At 34.8% G+C, this 25424-nt stretch overlaps 1 protein-coding gene across 6 annotated transcripts in view; it reads right to left on the minus strand.

Moving 5' to 3' along the window:
- Nucleotides 1-25424, minus strand: part of LOC143235833 (ephrin type-A receptor 4-B-like) — a 105844-nt gene that overhangs the window by 18958 nt on the left and 61462 nt on the right. For all 6 annotated transcript variants that reach the window (XM_076474058.1, XM_076474056.1, XM_076474057.1 and 3 more), the window contains 4 exons: nucleotides 23283-23943; nucleotides 6128-6283; nucleotides 2756-3058; nucleotides 444-679 (listed from right to left, as the gene is read on the minus strand). In XM_076474058.1, the coding sequence (XP_076330173.1) occupies nucleotides 444-679; nucleotides 2756-3058; nucleotides 6128-6283; nucleotides 23283-23943 (1356 nt within the window). The remainder of the gene's footprint in view (nucleotides 1-443; nucleotides 680-2755; nucleotides 3059-6127; nucleotides 6284-23282; nucleotides 23944-25424) is intronic.

Consider the following 25424-nt stretch of genomic DNA (forward strand, 5'->3'; position numbering starts at 1 on the left):
AGTTTGGTTTGTTAAATCCTGGTTTATATATATTTGGGACAAAAACGTGTTTCATATTAGTTTATATCATATATAAGTAATTAATATCAGACAGTAATCCTCATAATACAAACAAATAACCAGTTTAAACCAATATCAGACAACATTGTTCATAAAATAAACGGGTACTCAGTTTAACCAATTAAAACTGTACTTTACTGAAGATTGATATTAGTCACCATACAGCACCGTATATAAGTGAATCTTATTGTGTTAGTAAACTTCACAAATTCACAATCAGTCAAATAATTCAACCCATGCAGCTGAAATGTAAAAATTAGTTCACGATTTTCACCATCTACTTGAATTCCATTTAGCATTTATATACAGAAAACCTATGCTCATTTCTCTTATTCACTCAAAACGTAAAATTCTTATTTGGTCTTATGACTTAATCCACATACCCGAAATCCATATTCAGTCTTATAATTTAACCCAGTCGCTGCAAACTCTGGGATCTTGGTCAGGGCTTTGGATGAGTTGCTCTCCTCTCCACGTTTGAAGTAGCGGACTTCGTACATCTCTGTGAGAGAAGATGAAGCCTCAAGAGGATCCCAGACTAAGACAATAGCTGTACTTTTCACAGCTATGACCCTAACATTATTGACCACTAGGGATACTTTGGTGGATATATGGTAAGCTAAATAAGAAATGAAAACCAAAGCTAGAGTCAGTGTCACTGTAAAATATGCAAAGTATACAGTTCTCTAGAAGATATTAAGGCTGTAAAAAACATATTTTAAAAGTTCTAGTTTAGTAAGCTACAGATGTTACACACGTGTAATTAATCCAACTCAAACAAAGTGATTTGTTGTTACAAAAACCGTACTTTTGAAAACCCAGAGGGCAACCAGTGATATTTTTTAAAAATCAGGCCACAAAATACATAGAACAGGATCATTCAGTTTTGAAAGATTAAGTTATATTATATGTATTATGCTAATACACTATTTTGGTGTATCTTGTAGTGGTCTACTGTATGTGTTTTAACACTCGTAAACCATACATGGTCACAAACTGTATTGATATAACTTGTGGTAACTCCGAAAGGTAGCTAAAAGTCATCACAATATAACAGGTTTAGGAATATTATCAAACACGCAGAGCAAACTGTTTATATTATGTTTTACTGGTTAGTTTCTGTTCTTCTTTTTTTTCACTGGCTTCTAGCATAGCAGAAAAAACTTCTTCATTACATGTTCAAGACAAGACATGTTCAATGCAAATTCAGAAAAGAGAGTCTGTCAGAATGAACGAGTTGTGGGGATTCCTCATATTTTTAGTCAAATGATATCTTAGTGTAGTATCGCACATCAATAATTATTTAAAGTAAATATACTAGAGATCAACCTCAACTTGTATAGGTCTCTGTATCACCCACTTAAATGAGTAAGACTCAACTCTAGATGGTCCGACATATCAATAGGCAAATATTTACATAAGGTCTATGAATGAGGACTAAAAATATGTTACATTTATAAATAAAAGCATGAAACAGAAAAAGAATTTAAGCAACATTAACTTTATAAAAGACTAAGCTGAATTTTAAAGAAATAATCACGCACATCAAGCTGTATTGATTAGTTCAGAATTGGCCAAATAACTTTCAATAAATTTCTTTTACATCAGCAATTAGACTTAATTTGTAACATAGTTAAGCCTAAACTATTTTTTTGAAGCAGGCCAAACTTTAGAGAAGCTATTCAATTTAAAGTAAAAACTGTTAAACTTATAGTCCCAGGCTTAACAGCGAGCGTATTCAACTAAAGACTGTAAACTTAGTTACTACAAGTCTGTATTTTCTACTTATATTATTATAATTACCTGCATATGTACAAGTCTTAAGTGTATTGGTGTAGTTACCAATGTTGCTGCTGTTGCTATCGTATTTTCACAATCTTTATTAAATAGCCATCCCTAATTTTGAACCTATAAAATATCTATATATAAAAATATAAAATATAGATGACAGTTGTCAGTAGAACCCACCATAAACTATTTGACTACTTTCACCCGATCAAATAAGTGGGACTCAGCTGTCACTCATATAGTGATTCATGCCCCTAAGGTGCAGAATAATTTTGTAAGCAAGGGAATGCAAATTAAGAACCCTTATATTTAGAGCCCAGACACGCTAACCACTAGGCAACAGTATGCCTTGGTTATGTTCTCTTACTTATTATTAGCACAGAGCTAAATAATGGGTTATCTGTGATCAGTCCACTGCGGGTAATCAGATTTTCAGATTTTAACTATACAAGTTCGTCAACTTAATTCTGGAGGGAAACACTAAGTGAACATTGTAAATGTTCTACTGAGTGTCCACAGGTGACTCGGTAGTAAGTATATGGGTATATAGTCTTTAAAATCAGGTTTAGATACCTGCTGTAAAGCTTTGTGCTTAACAAGAAACAAATAAATAAAAACTGTTAGTGAATAATCTTTAGGTTTAGCGTAAATTATGGCTGTTTACATGTGTGATGCCTCAAACTCACGAAATAACTCATTACAAGTGCTTTTGCATTTGATGTAAAAGATGGTTTATAACGAGCCTAATGATATACACTTGTATTAGTGGCAAACTCAAATCTTTAACGCAAGAAAATAAGTTTAAATAACTGACCACTGATATTATTAATAATATTATATAGACTTTAGTGTAATGATATATAATAATGGCATACATAGTGTACTACATTTCAATTATACTGCCTACCTGAAGATGCTGTTGTAACGGTCGTATCCGCAAACTGACTCTCCTTTTGTCTAGACACACCATTCTCAGCATATATCTGGAAGGTGTAGGTTGATGCAGGTTTCAGACCTGAGATGGTGACCTTGGTTTCTTTGAAACCCATACGAGAAGGCACATACGCTACAGTATTAGAACATTTATCACACAACACTCGAAATGTAGTGTCGTTCCGCCCTCCGAAATATAAAGGTGGCTGCCAAGTCAGAATGACTATTGATTGGTCAACAAAGCTGATTGAGAGGTTCCTAGGAGCTGATGGAGGTTCTAAGTAAAAGAGAAATTCAAACTGTGTGAGTGATAATGGCTGTTGCAAAATTACTTGATGACGTTGATAGATTGTTTATTTGTTTGATTTTTGAATTTCGCGCAAAGCTACACGAGAGCTATCTGCGCTAGCCGTACTTAATTTACCAGTGTAAGACTAGAGGGAAAGCAGCTAGTCATCATCACCCGCCGCCAATTCTTGGGCTACTATTTTACCAACGAATAGTGCGATCGAGCGTCACATTATAACGCTCCCACAGCCGAAAGGGCGAGCATGTTTGGTGTGACGGGGATTCGAACCCGCGACCCTCAGATTATGAGTCAAAAGCCCTCACGACGTTTACAAGCTGCCATTTCTTCTGTAAAGATATGTAATCTTCTCATAGAAATAGTGACTTTCCGAAGTTAATTCACTGAAGATAAACGTTTTATCATGTTCAAAGTCTACAAACGTCCCAGGTCAAATATCTGCAGTTTCCCGATTGTTTGTTTGTTTCCAATTTCGCGCAAAGCAACACAAGGGCTATCTGTTCTAGCCGTCCCTAATTTAGCAGTGTAAGACTAGAGGAAAAGCAGCTAGTCACCACCCACTGCCAACTTTTGGATTACTCTTTTATCGACGAATAGTGAGATTGACCGTCACTTAATAACGCCCCCACGGCTGGAAAGACGAGTATGTTTGGTGTGATAGGTATTCAAACCCGTGACCTTCAGAACATCCCGATTGATAAGCGTTAATCATAGTTATAACTTCCAAGATTTATAGAACATTAACTGTAGCAAACCAACAACATTAAACTGTCTCTTCGCGCGTCAGTTGGTAAACTTCACGTGAGGCTCTCGAAAGTTCAGTAGGCAACAGTATTTTACTTACACACATTGTACATTGTTGGTTCTTAAGCTCCAGGATCTTCTATAAACTTAAAGAATAGACGGGACTCTCGCAATACACGTTTAATATTATAAGTTACTCGCATTTTGAAATATATATATAAGTAAAACAAACACAGATATTAAAATTGTTACATATATTTTTTTCTTGGACAAGTCTCCGATTTAATATGTTACGTGCACTATGTATTGAGATTTCAAATAGCTGGAAAATTTGATCTTGATTTAGAAGTTGATTAAATGTTAATATGTATTAAATTTATGATGTTTACCAACAAGATTGATATACACTATTTTATTTCTTAACACAAATATATTTTAATATACAAACAATAATACAGTTTGTAATAACTGTTATTACAAATAATTACTTATATACAAACATTTTATAAACTCACAAACAATATTAATTTTTCTATCTGATCTGTAACTGAAGATTTTATTGACGGTCCAGGTCCACAAGTAACGAATTAATTTGATATTGATACACATATACACGTCACTAGCTCTATTTTTGTTTGGTCTAACTCGGTTTACAAGTTGTTGTTTTTTTCCAGAGGAATATAGATATCTAATGTCCTCTTAGAAGTTGAACGGTTCGTAATGTTCGAAATTTATAAATGTTTCTTGTCAGATATCTGTAGTTTTCCGACTAATAAGCGTATATCACAATTATAGCTACCGACATTCATAGTTCACGGAATATAGAATATAGTTGACGAAGATCAGTTTAAACTGTCTCTCCGTGAGTTGCCTTGCTAGCTTTTACATTCATTAGGCGGGATTCTCGAAAATAGTTTGGAAAACAATATTCGAAAATATGATCGTGTTTTTGTAAATCATTTATTGTTGTTTGTTACACTCAAGAATCTTCTACAAATTTAGTAAACAGGTGGGACTTGCGTAATATACGTTACATACATTAAACTGAAACAAACGTATATATTAAAATAAATTTATAACACTAAATCCATTACAATGTAAACATATAACAGTAAACCAGTTGCATGTCGTATTGTATTGCTCAAGTAGTATTGATTTCTGAAAGACTGGGTAAGAGTGATACACTGTTGATACATGTTTTTACTATGGATAAATAGTGTGGTGGTACCAAATTAATATTGTGAACTTTCTCAAAATATTATAGAGGTACCCATGAATTATTTGATAAAAGTGCATGGATATCTTTAGAAAAGATTATTTGTGTACTTTCAATAACTGAAATAATTTGAAATATTGTATTCTCTGCCAAGTCTCCGGGTGCATATTTCAATGGCAACGAATTTACCGTTATACATTTATTTTAATACCTAGTGTGTTTCAGTTTGAAGCACGTGACATATATTGTTGGAGTGGTCTTGCGCAAGTCCCGCCTTTTCTCCAATTTGTAGAAGATTGTTGATAGTAAGAATCTCGCATGCTTGATATTAAATCCGACACGCCAAGAGAATTAGTATTATCATTGGTCAGTTACAGTCAGCATACTATATATCTTGAAAGCAATAATTGTGATTAACGCTTATTAATAGGAAAAAGTACAAAATTTGACCAGAATCGTGTAAGGTTCTAGAATATTATAAACCATTCAATTTCAGAGAGCTAACATAGGAAGTTAGTGTTTCTAGGACACTAGATATTGTCGTCGGTTAATTAATTTGATCTTCAGGGGTGTATGGGAAGAAGCAAGGTTTATTTGGCCAAAAAGACAAGGGAATGTACATCACAGGCGCACCCATTACGGCCAGAATCCAGGGCTCTGATGATCTTAGGCTCTGGATCGAATTTTATGCGTTCTCCTATTTTTGCTGCGAGTAAGTTTCGTAATTATGATGTATCTTTTAAGGGGTCTCCCGCTAGTACAGCGGTATGTCTCCGGATTTACAACGCTAAAATCAGAGGTTCGATTCCCCTCGGTGGGCTGAGCAGATAGCCCTATGTGGCTTTGCTATAAGAAATGCAATGCAAATCTTTTAAGGGGTCAGATTGAAACATAGAGGGCGATATCCCAAGGTCCCATGACACTGGTCTACACGTGTTTCACAAACCATATGGAAATGAGTTGTAATAATAATAATTTAATACAACTATTTAATTTATTTAAAGTTGATTTGCTTAGAGAACGATAAATGTAATTTTCTGTGAATGATTTTAAATGTAGCTTACGCCATAAATACTTACGAGAACAAGGAACACTAACTGACTCTGCTGGAGCTCGATAATAGCCGTCGTCACAGCTACATTCCATAGATCCTTCATGGATAGCAGTACTATGTAATGGACATTTTACACATCTTTCGTCGCTAAGAGACGACTTGTAGGATTCAGGAGGACAAGCTGCAAAAAAACAACAATTTTATTGTTACAAAAGTTGGCCAGCTTTACATAGCTTCACTGATTAAATTAAATGCTTTGTAAAACTAATAATGCAAAACACGCCTTTCACGTTATAATATGTGCTTTAAGAAATAGGCTGTCTGTGCTGCGCCATATGCGAGTACTAAACTCGGAAGCTAAACTATATAAGTTCACAGGCTTATTGAACATACTGTTTATTCACAGGCTCTGTACTACTGGGAGCCTTTTCCATAAAAGGCTACTGACCAAGTACTATACTACAAAATTACTCTTTCATACATACCTGTGAATATCGATGTGTGGTTTTGCTCAATATAACAGTAGGGCATAGATAATCATTGAGGTTATGACTACCAAACATGAATGAGTTTGTGCCACCTTACGTAATCTACAGTTTCTCAAAGATTATACAAAAATCTTGAAATATTACTATGAAATTTTAGTTCTTTAATACAATGAAATTTTTTAAAATATATATATAATATTATTTTCAGTAGGAACGAAGTTGTTTTTACCAGAAACGGATTAACTTTTGTTTTTGTTTTGAATTTCGCGCAAAGCTATACGAGAGCTACCTGCGCTAGCCGCCCTAATTTAGCAGTATAAGACTAAAGGGAAGGCAGCTAGTCATCATCACCCACCGCCAACTCTTTGGCTACTATTTTACCAACGAATAGTGGGATTCACCGACAAATTATAACGTCCTCACGGCTGAAAGGGCGAGTATGTTTGATGTGACGGGGATTCGAACCCACGATCCTCAGATTACGTGTTTAGTACCTTAACCACCCGGACATGCCGTGTCGCGAACAATTTCTTGAAGCTTAAGAAAACTAAATACAAAGTCGTGGGAACAGAGCTTCGCTCAGCAGTAGATCAAATCTAGCAGTACGGTTTTCACGACATCCTGTATAATTTTGTTTAGATATAGCGAGAACAACTCTTGAATTAAAAATAGCTGATAAAGACGAGCGTTCTAATGGTTGTAGTTACATCCATGTTTTTGAACTTAATATACTTACACACATGCATATATAGCACAATCTTGTATTTGTTTTAAACTCTGGCTCCACATCGTGGTTTAAGTGACCTAGAGACAATTTTCCTACCTACATGAAATCAAATATGAAGTCAAAAATAGTCATATTTAATTACTAATGCTGTTATTGTTAAATATGAAAACAATTAATTGGTGATAATAAAGCTATTTACACTGGAAGATTTAATAAATCTTTTGTATAACAACCTTCCTGTTTTTTGTTGTTGTTCTTTTTGTACGCACACACACTCCAAACTAAGATAATATTACAAAATCGTTAACGTTACAGGATTTGATAATTCACATGAAAGCCGTCACAGACCGCTAGTACACAAGAAACTCTAAGATAAAGGTTTGTTTGTTTGTTTGTTCTAAATTTTCGTGCAAAGTTACACGAGGGCCATCTGCGCTAGCAGTCCCTAACTTTGGAGTGTAAAACCAGATCAAAGGCAGATAGTTATCACCACCCACCGCCAACTCTTGGACTATTTTACCAACGAATAGTGGAATTGACCGTACGTTATAACGTCCTCACGACTGAAAGGGAGAGCATGTTTAGTGTGACGGGGATTCAAACCAGAGACCCTCAGATTACGATTCGAGAGCCCTAACCACCTGGATATGCCGGGCCTGGATAAAGGTCAACTAATATTCATCGACGACTTCGTGGCTCGGTAGGCCCAGCATGGCCAGGTGGATAAGGCACTAGACTCGTAATATAATGGTCACGGGTTCGAATCTCCGTCACACCAAACATGCTCGTTCATTTCAGTCGTGAGGACGTTATAATGTTACGCTTAATCCCACTATTCGTTGGCAAAAGAGTAGTCCAAGAGTTGGCGGTGGGTGGTGATGACTAGCTGCCTTCCCTCTAGTCTTACACTGCTAAATTAGGGACGGCAAGGGCACATAGCCCTCGTGTAGCTTTGCGCGAAATTTAAAAACAAACAAATCATGGCTCGGAAATCAGGTATTTGAGAACAGTTTTAAATTTCATATTAAACGCTTTCTCGTAAATGAACTAGAACTAACTGTTGTTGAAGTGTTAGTACAGATAGACGTCATCTGGTGGCACTGTTGGTTTGACGAATGGTGTTTCATTAATTGTTTAGTAGGGAATAATTTATTAACGGTTTGCGTTTCTTCTTATTCTTCTTGTTTCTTCCTTTGACATGAGCAGGAAGTAGGGTACTTAGCATAGTGAAAAGATTTAATGAGGTAACTGTTACTAGAAATGTCACGAAGCTGGGTTTATATATAAACAGAAAGTGTGTAAATATTAATCACATAGACATGATTTTGTATGATAATTTCAATATCCTTTTCCAACAAACTAGTTCTGTATTTCATACTCTTAATTCCAGACTTCTGCAACAACAACAAAAAAGTGTACACGTCAGTGTCTCTAGATGACACATTTGTACTGGTGAAGGTGGTAGATAATTGAGCTTTAATAACACTGAATCTTTTCAGTGATGCTATGAACACAGCTTCGTCACAAAGTAGGATTCATTGTGCTATTTTGTTTCATCTTCTTTCATTGGCCCAACCTGTATGTCTCGTGATATTTTAATTCAAACTAAGGCGCCAAAATGCAGAATAGTTCTTTCAAGTTTAGGTATAGGATTAAGGGGTTGTTTCTGTATAACACGTTCTATAGCATTTTGATGTGTAAAAACATAAGTGGATAGTTAAAGGAATGTTTGCGTAGGCTAAAGCCTGAAAGCAAAATCGAATCTCTGAATTAGATTAAGGGTCTAAAATGGGCGTTCTTAATCAGCGGTTCATGGACTCCTGAAGTCCATGAAAGGATTTCAGGGTAATCGTGAACAAATGGCAAAAAATTCATTTTCTGATCCATTATTTTGTGTGTATGTATGTGTTTATGTGCATTTGTTTCCTTATTTAGTATCTGGGTGGTTTCTGTGGTTATGCTGTGTTTATTTAAATTGAACTTTTGGTCATCTTTTGTTAACCTGAAGATGACCTAGGAAGGTCGAAACGTTGTTCTCTGCTTATCAGTAAAAGTGTTATATTTTTACATAAACATAAAATCGCTACCAACCATTTTGAGATACATTTTTATTTCAAGTGGATTTCTCGTCATCAAAAATTAAAATAATGTTTGTATAAAATTAAGACATGAAAGTCAACAGGATTTTGTATACAAAATTAAGGGTCTAAAGTTAAAGGAATGTTTGTGTAAAATAAAAAGATATATATATATATATCCAAATGTACATATAGGGTGACTGTAATAAAGAACCCAATTAAAATTATCATATTTTTAAATATATTTTTTTTAAATATATATATAAACGCTAAAGTTCACCAAAGACACATTGAGAAACACAATATTTACTCAAAAAAGTTTAGACATGGAACAAAATGTTTATAAACAACAACGTAATGTATATCTAAATTGTATTTGTGTTTTTTGGGGGCAAACTATGCAGCTTTTATTTCTCTTTGAATAGCACAAGACTGGTGATTTGAATATAATGACCATCATGTACAGAACAAAAGAGGCTTGCATTAGCTTCATTTAGAATGAACTTGATACACTGATGAATGAAGTATTTTTGAAACACTCTGTATCATGTTCAAACTCTTCTAAGTAGAACTTATGTTCCTCAGAGAGTTTCTGATTAAATATAGTTCCATAGAATAAATATTATAACAGACCCGTTTGAATTTTCTTGATATGCATAATCACTTGTAATTAAAATTTTAACTGTGTAAAACGTTGAAGTTTATAATTAATACAAGCTTTCTTTAAATCTAATGTGAACAATTTCTGTGATGTTTCTTTGGAGTTTCTTTATAAAACTGATTATTTCAAACTTTAAGGGCTGATCGTGACCTAATCACTGTCGTACCAGACTATAAATCCGAGGGCTATGGTTCGCGTTTCGCTACTAAAAAATCATGTCTCATGCTTTGAGTGTGTTACAAAGTCAAAAGTCAAATCTCACTACTTGATTTGATTGCCCCAAAAATTGGCTTTTAGTGTTTACGACTGTCTTCCCTTTAGCCTTATCAATTGAAAATTAGGAACGGTTAGCAAACATAATTCTTGTTTAGCTGTGCGAGAATATCCAAAACAAACTAATTGAAATTAAATGTTAAAACATATAAATAGTTTCAAAACTAAAATGGAACATCGACAAGTCTACGGATTTAAAACTATGTGGCTTTGTTATGAAACACACACAGGTAACTAAGGCAACAAGAATAAAAAATATAACATTTAATAAAATAATATTAATTTAAAGCTAATACTTAATTTTTAAAGTCACGAATAAATTCCAACATTGTTTATAAAACTTTAAATACTGAAATATTGTTTAAACATATTTCCTTACAAATATTTTTCTTTTTTTGTTGTTGTTGCTACGTCTTTAGAAAAGTTTCAGAAAACTGGCAATACAAAACAATGACGAATCGTCGACAAACAACATAGTTCGGAGTAATATTCGGTGAGAACTGGTATTACTGAAACCTATACCATACGAACTTACAATTGAGTGCGACAAGTGAAGTTTAATACAACTAAATGTACCGATTCTTAACACTCTTGTGAGACAAATGATTAAACTTATAACATAATCACATCCAATCTCAATCTATAGTTCTAGAACCCAGATGGCACTGGCCAGTATACTTAGTAACAGATGTTCAATGTTAGAAATAGCTAATCTGTAAATAACTTTTAACGTTCTTCGCACGCGACCAAAGTCCAAATATTATTGATGTTTCAAATATAACGGGCCCGGTATGGCCAAGCGTGTTAAGGCGTTCGACTCGCAATGCGAGGGTCGCGTGTTCGCATCCCCGTCGCGCCAAACGTGCTCGCCCTTTCAGCCGTGGGGGCGTTATAATGTGACGGTCAATCCCACTATTCGTTGGTAAAAGAGTAGCCCAAGAGTTGGCGGTGGGTGGTGATGACTAGCTGCCTTCCCTCTAGTCTTACACAGCAAAATTAGGGGCGATTAGCACAGATGTCGTCTTTAGTACTTAAGTACTTTAGTACTCTTAAGTGGATAAGATTAAACTCCCAACGTTAATTTGCTGATCAAATTGTTTTTAATGAATTATATGTAATTGAAACGTTCGTTGAAATTAATCCAAAAGTTTTAATATTAAAATAAACATTTAAAAGAGAGGGTGTGTGAATAACCATAGCTTAAGGTAGACATACCACTGTGTGAGACCACAATAACGATAAAAATAACGATTTTATTATCAAGGATATAAATACATTTTACAATAACTAATTATAGGCATGCAAATTCCCAGATGTACGAAACATACTGTATGGAACAGTATCGAACAATGTTGTAATTTAAAGTTTTAGAGGCCAGTAGAATATGATAGATGTACGAAACATACTGTATGGAACAGTGTTTAAGAGGCCAGTAGAATACCATACGCATGAAATATACTGTATGCAATAATGAACTATATACAGACCAGCGGATTACCACAGACATAGATGGTTTATCTATTGGACAAACTTGGCAACTGCCCGGGGACCCACGTAATGGAAGTGCCCCCGATGCTATGCTTTTTAACCTACTTCTGAGTTTTATTATCATTACGCCCTCTAGTGACACAGCAAATTGTCTGCTGTAACAGATTTACTATTATGTATTTATTTTAATATCTATATTTGCTTTAGTTAAATATGTATTTAGAAATGTTAGTTAGTTATTACCATTAGATTCCATCAAGAAACATAGGGCCGCAATCGCTTGCGGATTCTTCAAGAGGTATTTAAGTGAGCAGGTTGTTAGCCCACTGCACCGAGCCGTCCCTAATTTAGTAGCGTAAAACTAGAGAGAAGGCAGCTAGTCATCACCACCCACCGCCAACTCTTGGGCTACTCTTTTACCAACGAATAGTGGGATTGATCGTCACATTATACGCCTCCACGGCTGGGAGGGCGAGCATGTTTGGGGCGACGCGGGCGCGAACCCGCGACCCTCAGATTACGAGTCGCACGCCTTACGCGCTAGGCCATGCCAGGCCCATTTAGAAATGTATGCACCTTTTTTTTTTTAAATGTGTATTGTAAAAGCCCATCTATTATCTAAATTTGTTGAAAATTCTCGAGCGTAAGAATCAACAATGTACTATGTATGCATGTTTATTTGTTTTTGAATTTCGAGCAAAGCTGCACGAGGGCTATCTGAGCTAGCCGTCCCTACTTTAACAGTGTACGACTAGAGGGAAGACAGATAGTCATCACCACCAACTGCGAACTCTTTTACCAACGAATAGTGGGATAGATCCTAACATTATACCGTCATCATGACTGAAAGGGCGAGCATGTTTGGTGTGACTGTGATTCGTACCCGCGACCCTCAGATTACGAGTCGAGCTCCTTAACCAACTGGCCTTGTCGGGCTTTATGTGTATGTAATATTAGTGATTGCCAATATTATTTCCAACTGAACTCTTGAAATCCTCATCTCAAAGTTTATAAATCGATACGAGAAGAGACAGATTAATATTGTTGTTTGTTACAGTTAATACACTATATTTGACCAGAAAAGTTTATAGATTTTGAGCATTACAAACCGTTTAACTACAGTGAATTAACTTCGGACATCAGTATTTCTACGAGGATATTAGATATCTTCTTCAGAGTAAAATCAGCTTATACAAAATCAGCATAAGGCCAGGCATGAACAGGGCTAGCTAGCTAGCCATTAAGCGAATTGTAACAATATCAAATCAGAACTAACTCGCTCCTCGTGAACCATCAATAAAGTATTTAGTTCCAAAGTGGATAGAGGACTTAATATTGGTGGTAAGTTTGCAGAACTTTGCATATAAATCATTATTTGTAATTAACGTTATTATAAATTGTATTATTGTTTGTATATTAAAACAAATTGTGTTAAGAAAGAAAATTGTGTGTTTCAATCTTGTTGGTAAATATCATAAATTTGATACATACCAACATTTAATTGGCTTCTATATTGAAATTAAAATTTCTAGCTATTTTACGTATTAAGACGTAACGTGAGTAACACTGCAGACTTACGACGCTAGAAACTAAATTTCGATACCCATGGTTTGCAGAGCACAGATACCCCATTGTGCAGCTTTGTGCTTAATTCCAAAGAAACAAATCTTATCAGTATGGGGCACCCCATTTACTGAATTCTGCCAGGAGCTACAGAATGACTGAAACTGCCCCTGAAATATATTGTATGGAGCAGTGATGAAACATATTGTATGTAACAATGATTTAGAAGCCAGCAAAGTACTGCCGGTATGTAACATACTGTATGGAACAATGATTTAGAAGCCAGCAGAGTACTGTCGGTATGTAACATACTGTATGGAACAATGATTTTAAGGTCAACAGTCTTCCATGTGTATGAAACATAAGGTAAAGAACAATGGCTTAAAGGCAATTTTAATTTTTTTTTTTTTTTGCCACAAAACAGGCCTGGCATGGCCAAGCGCGTAAGGCGTGCGACTCGCAATCCGAGGGTCGCGGGTTCGCGCCCGCGTCGCGCTAAAACATGCTCGCCCTCCCAGCCGTGGGGGTGTATAATGTGACGATCAATCCCACTATTCGTTGGTAAAAGAGGTGCCCAAGAGTTGGCGGTGGGTGGTGATGACTAGCTGCCTTCCCTCTAGTCTTACACTGCTAAATTAGGCACGGCTAGCACAGATAGCCCTCGAGTAGCTTTGTGCGAAATTCCAAAACAAACAAACAAAACAAGCCACAAAACAAAAATATTACAAATTAAATTGCGAACCGAATCTATTATCTAACCAAAAAGTAAACTTGTGAGAAACAGATGAAAAAAAAGTTATTTATCTCACTATATTTTCAATGTTTTAATTCAGATGTCAGCTATAGGGCGCAAGTAATCAAGATGAAAAGAGTTTGTGGAATTGAACCCAGAAAGTTCGAAATTTGATAGCACAGAAATTAGAAGAACACCGAGAGACAAGAGAACATTATAATTACGAGAATCAGTGAGACAATAAGTCATTGTACTTTGTTTTTATTTGTTATAGCTAGCAGCGAATTAACCCAGTCTGTTTTCTATTGTTAACTTGCCAGTTTCAGTGAAATATTTGGATTAATGTTAGTTACAGCGTACATTTAGTTACCTTATCCATCAGCTGTGAAATTGTGCAAGTAAGGTTACTTTTAGGTCAGTCGTTGTAAAGTAAGCGTAGTATTTCTGCTTAAATGTCAGTTGTAAACTTAGACCTGTAAATTATAACAAATTACAGTTTGTACAAACACCAAGAAAGATGTAAGGTAATTTGTTGTCATTATCTGGGTTGGACTTTGAATTATGTTTACCAATTAATTGAAAATAACTTATCCAACAAAAGAACTACATTACAACAGTTGCAGTCTTTAAAAAACAAATAACAGAGTTTATAGTCCCGGCAGTGCACCTAGCTTTTCCAGGATTCATTGTTTATAGATCTAACTAATTAATTATTTAATTTCTTGCATGCCTTTAAAAGGCACTATAGCCGTACTTTCGACCCCTTGTTCCAAGTAGCACAAGCGGTTGAAAATGGTGATCCGTTACACTTGGACGAGATGCCATTTGGTCGTAAATCAGTTCTCAACTAACAGCTGGTTCTCATCATACATATGGGTAGGCTGGGACAACCTCTGCTAAAGGACAAAACAGCAAGACATGCAACAGTTTCGAACTAAAAACCATCTACAAGTCCAAATCACCATGCCACTGAACCACGTCGTCCCAATACGACAATGCCGAAATCAATGAGTAATAAACAGAGTACTACGACATTATAGATTGCAATGAACGCATAAGTGGCTATGTTAGAATTTAGTGGCAATGAATGGGGGGAGAACAATTCTACGCTATATGTTTATCAATTTATTTTTTTTATAATTAATTTAGTGTCATATTTTCCCCATAACAACTGATATTTTAATGCGCATATTTGTGTATTGACCGTGATCGCCAGTAATGATCAGTTTTGGCTAATTATATATCAGATTATAATGAAAGTAAAATAATAAAAAGAAGTTATAACTCTGTACTGCTGTAGCCCATGATAGTTGAACAGTAAATTTGAGAGCCGATAGCTTTATATATTTCGGGGTTCGATTTCTTTGATAGCACAGCATAGAAAAGATAGCCCACTGTGCAGTTTTGTCATTAGAAACGAAACATACACACAAATTTATTCTTTGAAGCTAATATGTGATAGTGTGTAGCAACTCAATCACCGACAGCAGAAATTATGTAAAAATATGGTAAAGCGGCTTGCCGTTTAAAACAATTGTTTAGCGGATTCGACCGCTGAAAGTTTTAATTTTTAAAATAGACTTGTTGCTTGTTGGAATACTTTTATTATCTTATTTACGTGTAAGCCAGGACCGGTGATAACTTGCTAGACGTAAACAAAGTTCAATTTCCTTTCTGGTGTTTTTATTTTCTTCTATCAAATGTCCGAAATCTAAGCTTGTTTGTTTTGTTTTTGAATTTCGCGCAAAGTTTCTCGAGAGCTATCTGCGCTAGCCGTCTCTAATTTAGCAGTGTAAGATTAGAGAGAAAGCAGGTAGTCATGACCACCCACCGCCAACTGTTGGGCTACTCTTTTACCAACGAATAGTGGGATTGACCGTCACATATAATGCCCCCACGGCTGAAAGGGCGAGCATATTTGGTGCGACGGGGATGCGAACCCGCGACCCTCAGATTACGAGTCGCACGCCTTAACCCACCTGGCCATGCTGAGCTTTTATAACAGAAAATACTCAGTATATATTTTCTGCCAGGTAATCAGCTAAAAATTGAATAGAAAGTACCTTGAATTATTTTGTATTCAACATTGCAAAATTAGAAAAGAGGATTCCTGTATTATTTCCCTTACAATGGTCCAAAATTAAGACAGAAAAGTGCTACACATTCTTTCTTATTCAATTCTTATTCAATACCGTATTAAAATACTTACTGTTATTTGAAAACCTGGCTTACTGACATAAATGATCAATCCAAACGATAACATCAGATTATTTTTTTAATTCTCTATAATTTCAGTTGGCCAACATTCGGTTCTGTAACAGCAGGTACGAAATACTTTAGGAACATTTTATCGATAGGAGAAAGTAAGGGCAGAAGTATTACGATCTGAACAAAGACAAGTGTGAAACTATTTACAGTAAACACATGAAATACATTACTGACCTGTAAGGTGTTTACATTAAGTAGATATAAAACACTTTAATGATGTGTAACATATTTAAAGTAAATACGTATGAAACACCTGACTGATATGTAAAGCAAGTGCTAAGTAGTGTGCCAACCTACAGCCAGAACTTACAACATGTCACGAAGAAATTAGTAATTCATATTTATCTACACGTATTGAAAGCTGACACCATGTTCAGGTGATGTCGTTTCTGTACGCACACAGTTTCGCTAGCTTTATTAACGTTGAATGTGACGTTTTACACAAGGAATAAAATTTACAATGTCCTGGCCGTGACCACAGTTCTTAGTTTTTCTCAAGCAGCTCGTGTCAACAAATATAGACGTCAATTATTAAAAGCTTAAATTGTCCAATCACACGCTAAAGTTGTTAATTTACTAAAACCAAAATGCTGCTACACGACAAAGTTTCACCAAAGTGTTCTCCTTCAACATTTTACCAATGATATGTCCTGAAGAACTATTGATGAGACATAATTTAGTATTTCGTAGAACTTTCCATGTGAGACAACCACAATGTGCGTAACCAAAGTTATATTTCTTGAGATGATGGTGGTACGACAGTTTAAATTACTTAAGATACATAGGCTCGGCATGGCCAAGTGGGTTAAGGCGTTCGACTCGTAATCTGAGGGTCGCGGGTTCCAATCCTCGTCGCACCAAACATGGTCACCCTTTCAGCCGTGGGGGCGGTATAATGTTTCGATCAATCCCATTATTTGTTGGTAAAATAGTAGTCCGAGAGTTAGCGGTGAGTGGTGATGACTAGCTGTCTTCCCTCTAGTCTTACACTACTAAACTAGGGACGGCCAACGCAGATAGCCCTCGTGTAGCTTTGCGCGAAATTAAAAAAGACAAACAAACAAAACTTAAGTTATATTTCTTAAAACGATGCTGGAAAGACAACTTGCATAACGAAAGCAACATTTTCTAAAATGAAGCTGATAACACATATTAACTAATATTTCTTCAAACAATCCTACTAAAACATTTTTACTTAATCAAGTAATATTTCTTCAAACGATGCCTGTGTTATATAATGAAAGTAACATTTCTTAGACAATGGTAGTGAGACAACTTACAAAACTAAAATAATATCCATTAAAACGATACTGGTAGGACAAATTACATAACTGAAGTAATATTTCTTAAGACAATACTGGTGAGACAACTTACGTGACCAACCTAATACTTCTTAAGATGATGGTAGTGAGACAACTTACAAAACTAAAATAATATCCATTAAAACGATACTGGTAGGACAAATTACATAACTGAAGTAATATTTCTTAAGACAATACTTGTGAGACAACTTACGATACTGGTACCATAACTGAAGTAATATTTCTTAAGACAATACTTGTGAGACAACTTACGTGACCAACCTAATACTTCTTAAGATGATGGTAATGAGACAACTCACTTACACATGTAACTGATATTTAATTATAAACATATCAAAGTAAAAGTTTCAAAACTACACCTATTCCTAGAATAAAGAATCATTCAAAAACGTATTTTACAGAAGCTATGAATTTCCGTCATGTTATGGATGAATTAAAGATACTCTATTGAAAATACCAACCAACCTGCCACCAGTTAAGTTGGTAAATCATATAGGATTTGAAGTACCATACAAGATGTTTTTCATTATTCAAAGCACCAACTTCTTGGTTTTTTAAAACGTTATTCCTTATGTGTGGTTACAACAAGCACAACATTTTAAACCACAGATAACGGTAAAACAAACATATTTCTTGTTCTCTCTTCTCGTTGTTTACTATCAGTTGTTTTCCCTTGTGAAAAATGAACGTTTTATTGATAACACATATTTTTGCCATTGAAAATACGTCGTTTAAAATACAAGGAGTGGATAAGGCGTTTAAAATCCTTTCTAACATTCCCAGTTAGTTGAATTCTGTTCCTGAATGAATCTACTGCAAGTGACGTCTTCAAAAGTAAGTGTTTATCTGTGTTGTATCTCACGGTTGGACCAAGTCTCTTTATTTAGTCTTTCTGTAAACAATAATTACGTAATAAAACATTCAAGAAATGATTTTAATAATATAAGGCGTTGTTTAAAAACGAAGATAAATATTTCTTTCTTGTAAACCGAGTAACTTGCTAGCGCTGTCTTTACTCTCAAAAACCTTTTCATGTAATTTCAACATTCCATCGAAAAAATTTGGAGACAAGATTCCCAATCTATATGACATGTTTACAATTTGAAACATCTCTAGGCACATGAAATTTTAAGAGCTGGGATAGAGTTTTTATCTCGATTGACTTTGGAGCTAAGTGTCCGTTTTAACGACCAAAACACGGTTTTGTAAAGGTTATAACTATTTATGATAAGTTGACTCTTCAGAAAATATTAAAATAAAATTGTTTGCTGCTGTGTAGAACCTATCATATCACGTGGCTGTTAAGACCAACTCGTATGTATTTGTTTGGACTAAAATATATGCCGTATGTGTTTAAAGTTTCAGCAAAACAACAGATAGTTTGTCCTAAGAGTGGAATATCAGAAGTTACAATAGTTTGTAAGAGCTTGTTTCCTATGAACAACAGACAACTTGTAAAATATCACAATATTTTGTATCATATAAAAACAACAAAGAGTTTGTCTATAAAAACTTGTATCCTATAAAAACAACAAAGAGTTTGTCTGTAAGAACTCGTATCCTTAGAAACAACAAAGAATTTGTCTGTAAGAACCTGTATCCTATAAAAACACCAAAGAGCTACATATATATTAAACTCTCTGTTTATAAGAACTCGCATCCTATAAAAACAACAAAGAGTTTGTCTATAAGGATACAGGTTCTTACAAACAAAGTGTCTGTTGTTTTTTACAGGATACAAGTTTTTAGAGACAAACTCTTTGTTTATAAGAACATGCATCCGATAAAAACAACAGACACTTTGTTTGTAAGAAGTTGTATCCTATAAACAAGCAAAAAAAAAACAATTTGTCAAATAATTTGTATCCTACAGAAACAAGAAACAGTTTATCTTAAAAACATACATATATCTTAGGAACGACTGACAGTTTGTCTAAGAACATGCATCTTAGGAACGACTGGCGGTTTGTCTGAAAACGTATATATATCTTAGGAACGACTAGCAGTTTGTCTAAAAACTTGTGGCTTACAAAAATAACAAAAAACAAGGAATTATAGTTCGCTAAACAACCACGTTGAACCACTGAAAAAGCATATTAAATTGTATCTTTAACCACACCACTTTAATAGATAAAGTAAGCTTCACCCCCTCACAAGACCTTCCTTATTTACTTAACATTAAGGTGGGTGAAACTGAAGGCAATACAAGTCTTAATAATAAATTGCAAGAGAATAGTAATTCTGGGATGATTCCTCAAAATACAACAAAAAAAAAAAAAACCACTGTTCCGCTTGCTTTAAGTTTCGTTATATGAGTTCTGAGAATTTCACGATAGACAAACTATAGGCGTTGGTCTTGATCCAACAAACTGAAGACCTACAAAACCAATTTAATATTACTTATCGATTACCAGTTCCTCTTTTCTTGTTGAAAAGAAACGGTTACTGTTTGACTTGAGAGTACCTGGTTCTCAGCTGGGCAGAAACCTCTATTTAGTTTCATATTTTAATGTTTTTGTATGTGAATATACTCTTGCTTGACTTGCTTGGGTATTCATTCGTATACTTAGTGTCATGTAGGCTGTTTACATAACGAAAAGAATGGAGTTTCAATCAACATTTTGCTTGGAGAACAAGTAAAAAGAAAAGTGAATTAACGTTGGGAAAGATGTCGTTCTTCATTCTTCTGAAAGTTACGATGTGAAAGCAGTTGTCCTGTATTTGTTAATAGTACGTCCGTGCGTGACCATCTTTATAAACGTGCCCATCTGTTGAGGGATTTTATGTAGTCGTGATCAATAGCACCAATTTTTTTATATAGACATTGAAAATACTTTCTTCTATCTAACCGAAAGCCTAGACCTTTCAGAATCTCCTACAGTCACCAAACAACAGAGTCTTGTAACTTAGGATCTAGACGTCTCAACTATCCTTCGTAAAACAGTTCTTAAGATCCCCATTAGCCAGACTTCCGACTCAGCGGTTGCCGACAATGGTCTAAATAAATTTCATATTTACGCTAACGAGAGCTCCTCGGATATATTCTTCCTATTCGTCAGTGGACATCGTCTTCCCAATTCAATTGGCCGTGAAATAAGAATGGCTTTAAAGGAGGTTATGCCTGGGGACATTTTTCTGATATTCAGTACACTACGAACATCCCTACCCCATAGGGGCCTCCCTCCCTAGTTCGGAAAAGCGCTTCTTTTTTTCTTTAAATTCCCGCACACTAGTATATGAACATACACCTCTTAGCGAGATTATATCGCAGTTTTACGTCATTTCAAACAAGCCATTAAACAGTGGCTACTAGGGGAAGCTGTGCTCCTCGTTTGTTTCCGAACTTTCATTATAACGTGAGGCTATTATCATTTCAACTAACAGAAATTGTATTCATGTTGCCTTGACAGTTGTCGAAGTAAGATCAAATATATACATAGCAAAAACGTCATTCAAATAAACGAACCAATTTACAACGACGTCTAATATACATAGATACAAACGTGTTATTCTTGTTTACTGAAATTCTGACAATTCAGATTGCTCTGCACATAACAGGCAGTTCGAGGACTGAATTGAAAGTAGTAAATTTATTAAAAGAAAGATAAAATTCTTAAAAGTGGCTGTGAAGTGGTGAAATTAAAGAGTTGATTCGCATTAAAGAAACACAAACGTTGAAGTATACACATACACAATGAATAAACTTTACTGATGGAAATATTGCAATCGTTTTTAACATTTGGTTCGAGCTTCAACAGGCTTAACTTAATTACTACAAGATTGGTTCAACAATATACTTATAATGAAGTATGATTCTGTGACTAAACATGGAATGAAAACACACTTTAGAAGGAACTCCCAAGCATTAGACTTTTTTCAAAGGATATGGAATTGGAACGCTCTCTTAATAAGCTTACTGGAGTCTCGCACTAGAGTGGTATTGGACTAAACTGCTTGAAAATTTAACTAAACATTTATTGAAATAAAGATATAAAGGTAAATAAAAATCACGCCATTATTTTCCCCAATTATTATACATTAAGTTGATTATGAATCTCCAGAAGGTCAACATCCGGTTATTATAGTCAGATTATTAAATGAGAACACATGAATAATCTAAAATTAGAGTCACCAGGAAAATGGAACTTGTTTAAATAGAACAAATGTAATAAAGTTATGTTGAATAGTAGGACTGACAGTTAAGACTAACGAACTAGTAATACTTTCTTATATAAACATCAACTTGTTTAATGAAACGCTTTTGTGTTTAACATTTTCTTACATACAGAAGAAAGCCATTCACACAGTTGCAAGAGTATATTCTTAACATTCTGAGAAAACCCAATGTTTAACTGTAGTGTCTTTTAACCAATCCTAAATGAACGTCAACCTTAAATCTTAATATAAATGGGAACATTTAGTAGCGTGTTTTGCCTGATATTTGACAAATAAATAAATAAATTTATAAATAATTTAGAATATTTTATTAAGAACATTCTAAAGCAGAAGTTATTTATTTATCTATATTTTTTGTTGTGGTTGTACATTGACAATAATTTAATATTTATTGTCACCATGATCTTGAATTTTGCTATTGTTGTAAAGCAACTTTTTCGTTAGCGGATTCTCACGGAAAAAAATCCAATGTTCAGTCCGTGTAACAAATTACATTCTTTCAGCTTTTCCTCGAACATGAACACTTTTTCTGCAGTAAATTTACTGTAGGCCTACGTTACAAACGACGTTGCCTAAGGTAGAACAAAGCAACTTACTTGCACAAAGTAGCCGCGATAGCTAACACACTGACTGATTCACTCTTTATCTTGAAATCACTTTATAGTCTTTAACTACCCTCACGTTCCAACATATCAGAACTTTGTATCACAGTCTTAAAACAAGACTTTGAATTACATTTTTAAAACATTCCAGATGTTCAATCTAGTCCATTAAAACCTGTAGCTTCTTGTAGATTACACTTAAATGACAAACTATAGCTTATAACATAATTCAACAAATAAAACAATGGAATTCATAATTAATGTTCTTATAAACGCTTCGGTGATCTTGAATTTAGAAATATACAAAGAGTTTTTTTTTACCATTTCGCAATTACATCTTAACATTTTAATCATAATAGACATATACATGTTATCTTTCTGAGCACTACTATGAAAGATATATATGTAAAAACGGCTCATTTTGGTTGAGAAAATTGTTTACGTAGAGGAGCGAACAACGTTTTGACCTTCTTCGGTCATCGTCAGGTTCACAAAGTTCACTACTATGAAAGCTTCGAATTTTGTACTGTAATAAATAAATGGTTTTCTTCCAAACTTCCCAAGTTATACCAATTTAACTTTGAGCTAAGTATGTCTTATGAAATATTTGTGTTTTTATTATTATCTAAATAATAATAATCCGGACACTGGAACAGTTGTTTGTCTATAAACGTGGCAGTGAAATATAATGATTTTAAATTAATACTTTTGTTGTAAATTATCTTTTGTGTAATTGGTATATGTATATCTTGATGAAAAACAATTATTGTTTAAAATTAAGTAGGAAACAAAAACTGTTACCTTGACAACTCTGGTCCATTGACTCGTAACCAGCCTTACATTTACAGCCGCCTGAGGGAAGTGTCCACTTTCCGTCTCCTTTGCACAGCAGCTTGGGCGAATCCACCACTTCAGCGTTAGCCACACATTGACCATCAACTTTTATTATTTCTGTAACCTCTCGTCCTGTGGGCCTGTCCAAAAAATAAGCTAAGTTTACTGTAATATTTGGACAAACCATATAGTACACTTTAATGGCGATCAATGATAAGCATGCCCCTTGATCGCGGAAGGCAAAATACACTCCTTTCTTTGTGACTGGAATGCTACGTATTTCAGTGTTAATTATGACTTCATTTGTAGAAGTGAAACGACCTTCATCTGCTGCAATACGGTCCACCAGTTTGTAGGAGTCGGGCTCCCACGGAGGAGGCTCTTTGGTCGCTGCGTCAAATTCGTAGTACAGAAGGGAGAATGTCTCTTTGCAGGAGAGTGCCATTCCAGGGAAAAGATTACAATCGCGCATACTGAACTTAATCTCGATGTATATTCTGCTGGCCTCCTTACGCTCAATGAATGGCGTCCACAGCCAGTTGTTAACATTACTGTAGGCTACGTCACAAACCACGAACGATCTCCAGTTAATGCCTTGCTCAAAGTTGGTGAAACTTTCCTCTACCCACTAAAAACAAAAACAAAAAATGCATTGTAGGATTGTAAACTTACTGTTAACATCAAAGCTCTAAACCACATCTACTCATCTGAATCCGATTTTGGTAATATACAATTTGATAAGTACCAAATATCTAACTTCAATTACAAAATGGAATCAATAAAAAAAAACTTCAAAACTTTGAATCACACACACACATACACTAAGCACAGATACGATTATTTTGATAATTCTGCAGATATAGTACTGTAGGTGTAAAAGCAACATTCTAACAATGAATATGCTAATATAATCAACAGATATAAGAGCTAAGTTTGAAACCATTATAGTCAAATCAATTGTAGCTTAATTCGAGATTGAACACTCAGAGATCGTTTCAGACATGTTGTAGCCCCGACTGGAAAGCTTCACTTGGTAATAGTGTTAGACAGACTTACAACAGATGAGGGTATATGATGTAATTATTTACAGTTGTAGCACGTGTTGGCTCTGTGATCGAACTCAGGATTTCGGAGCTGGCGATCTTGTTTCGAATTCATGCAGAAACATAAAGTATTCCTCAAACTTTAAACTGCGGGTGCGTTTTAAGAGTGAAAATCAGTCCTATGATGGTAGGGTGCTGTTGATTCGTTTTATAGTTCATAAATGTTAAGAATCAAGGTTGGCGGCAGGTAACATTAGCAGCTTTTCCATAAAGACGTAGATGTAGCTCTTTACAGACACTTGACATAATTTAAAGAATGATTTTTGTCCACATATATTGAGACAATTTTGAAAAATAAAGTTCTGGTTATTTTTAAAACCAAATGAAAAAAGTCCAGTTTCAGTTATGCGATCAAATTAATTTTTACATACTAAGGATATTGAACAATATATTAAATTGTTTATCGTTATACAAAATTTTGAGACTACAGATAGTCTGGGTATTATTCTTTTACATTATTTTAAACCCATACCATATTTTATTAAAAGAAAAACAACATTATAAAGTACAACGAGAACTCGATTTCAGTATGAAAAGTTGTACATAACCACATTTTTTATAGTATCATACACACATCTGTTTTTGTTTATGTGTTAAAGCGCAAAGCTGCACCATGAGTTATTTCATCTGTGTCCACCGCAGGTATTAAACCCCAAATTGTAACGTTATAAGCTTTCAAGCTTATCCTTAAGCCATCGCGGAATTGTCGTAGAAAAGAGGAAATACAAACCAAATGAATTCGGTGTCAGTAAAGAAATAAATGACTGCGTTATATCACAGTACTCTCTGTAGCAAAAACTATTGATAATTAAACAGAAAAATAGTATTATTCTATATAGTAAAAACTACTGATAACACTGCACAACAATTTTTTGAAGAGTTTTGCTTCCTGAAAATATTTTGCTGATTGTGACAGGTACCTGGTGGGTTTGCACAAATATAGTTTGGGTTTTGCTTCATCGCGTAGGAACTCTGAGAAATAGACAGTTAACTGTTTACCGGCAAT

This window comes from Tachypleus tridentatus, chromosome 12, assembly GCF_004210375.1.
Source record: "Tachypleus tridentatus isolate NWPU-2018 chromosome 12, ASM421037v1, whole genome shotgun sequence".
NCBI lineage: Eukaryota > Metazoa > Arthropoda > Merostomata > Xiphosura > Limulidae > Tachypleus > Tachypleus tridentatus.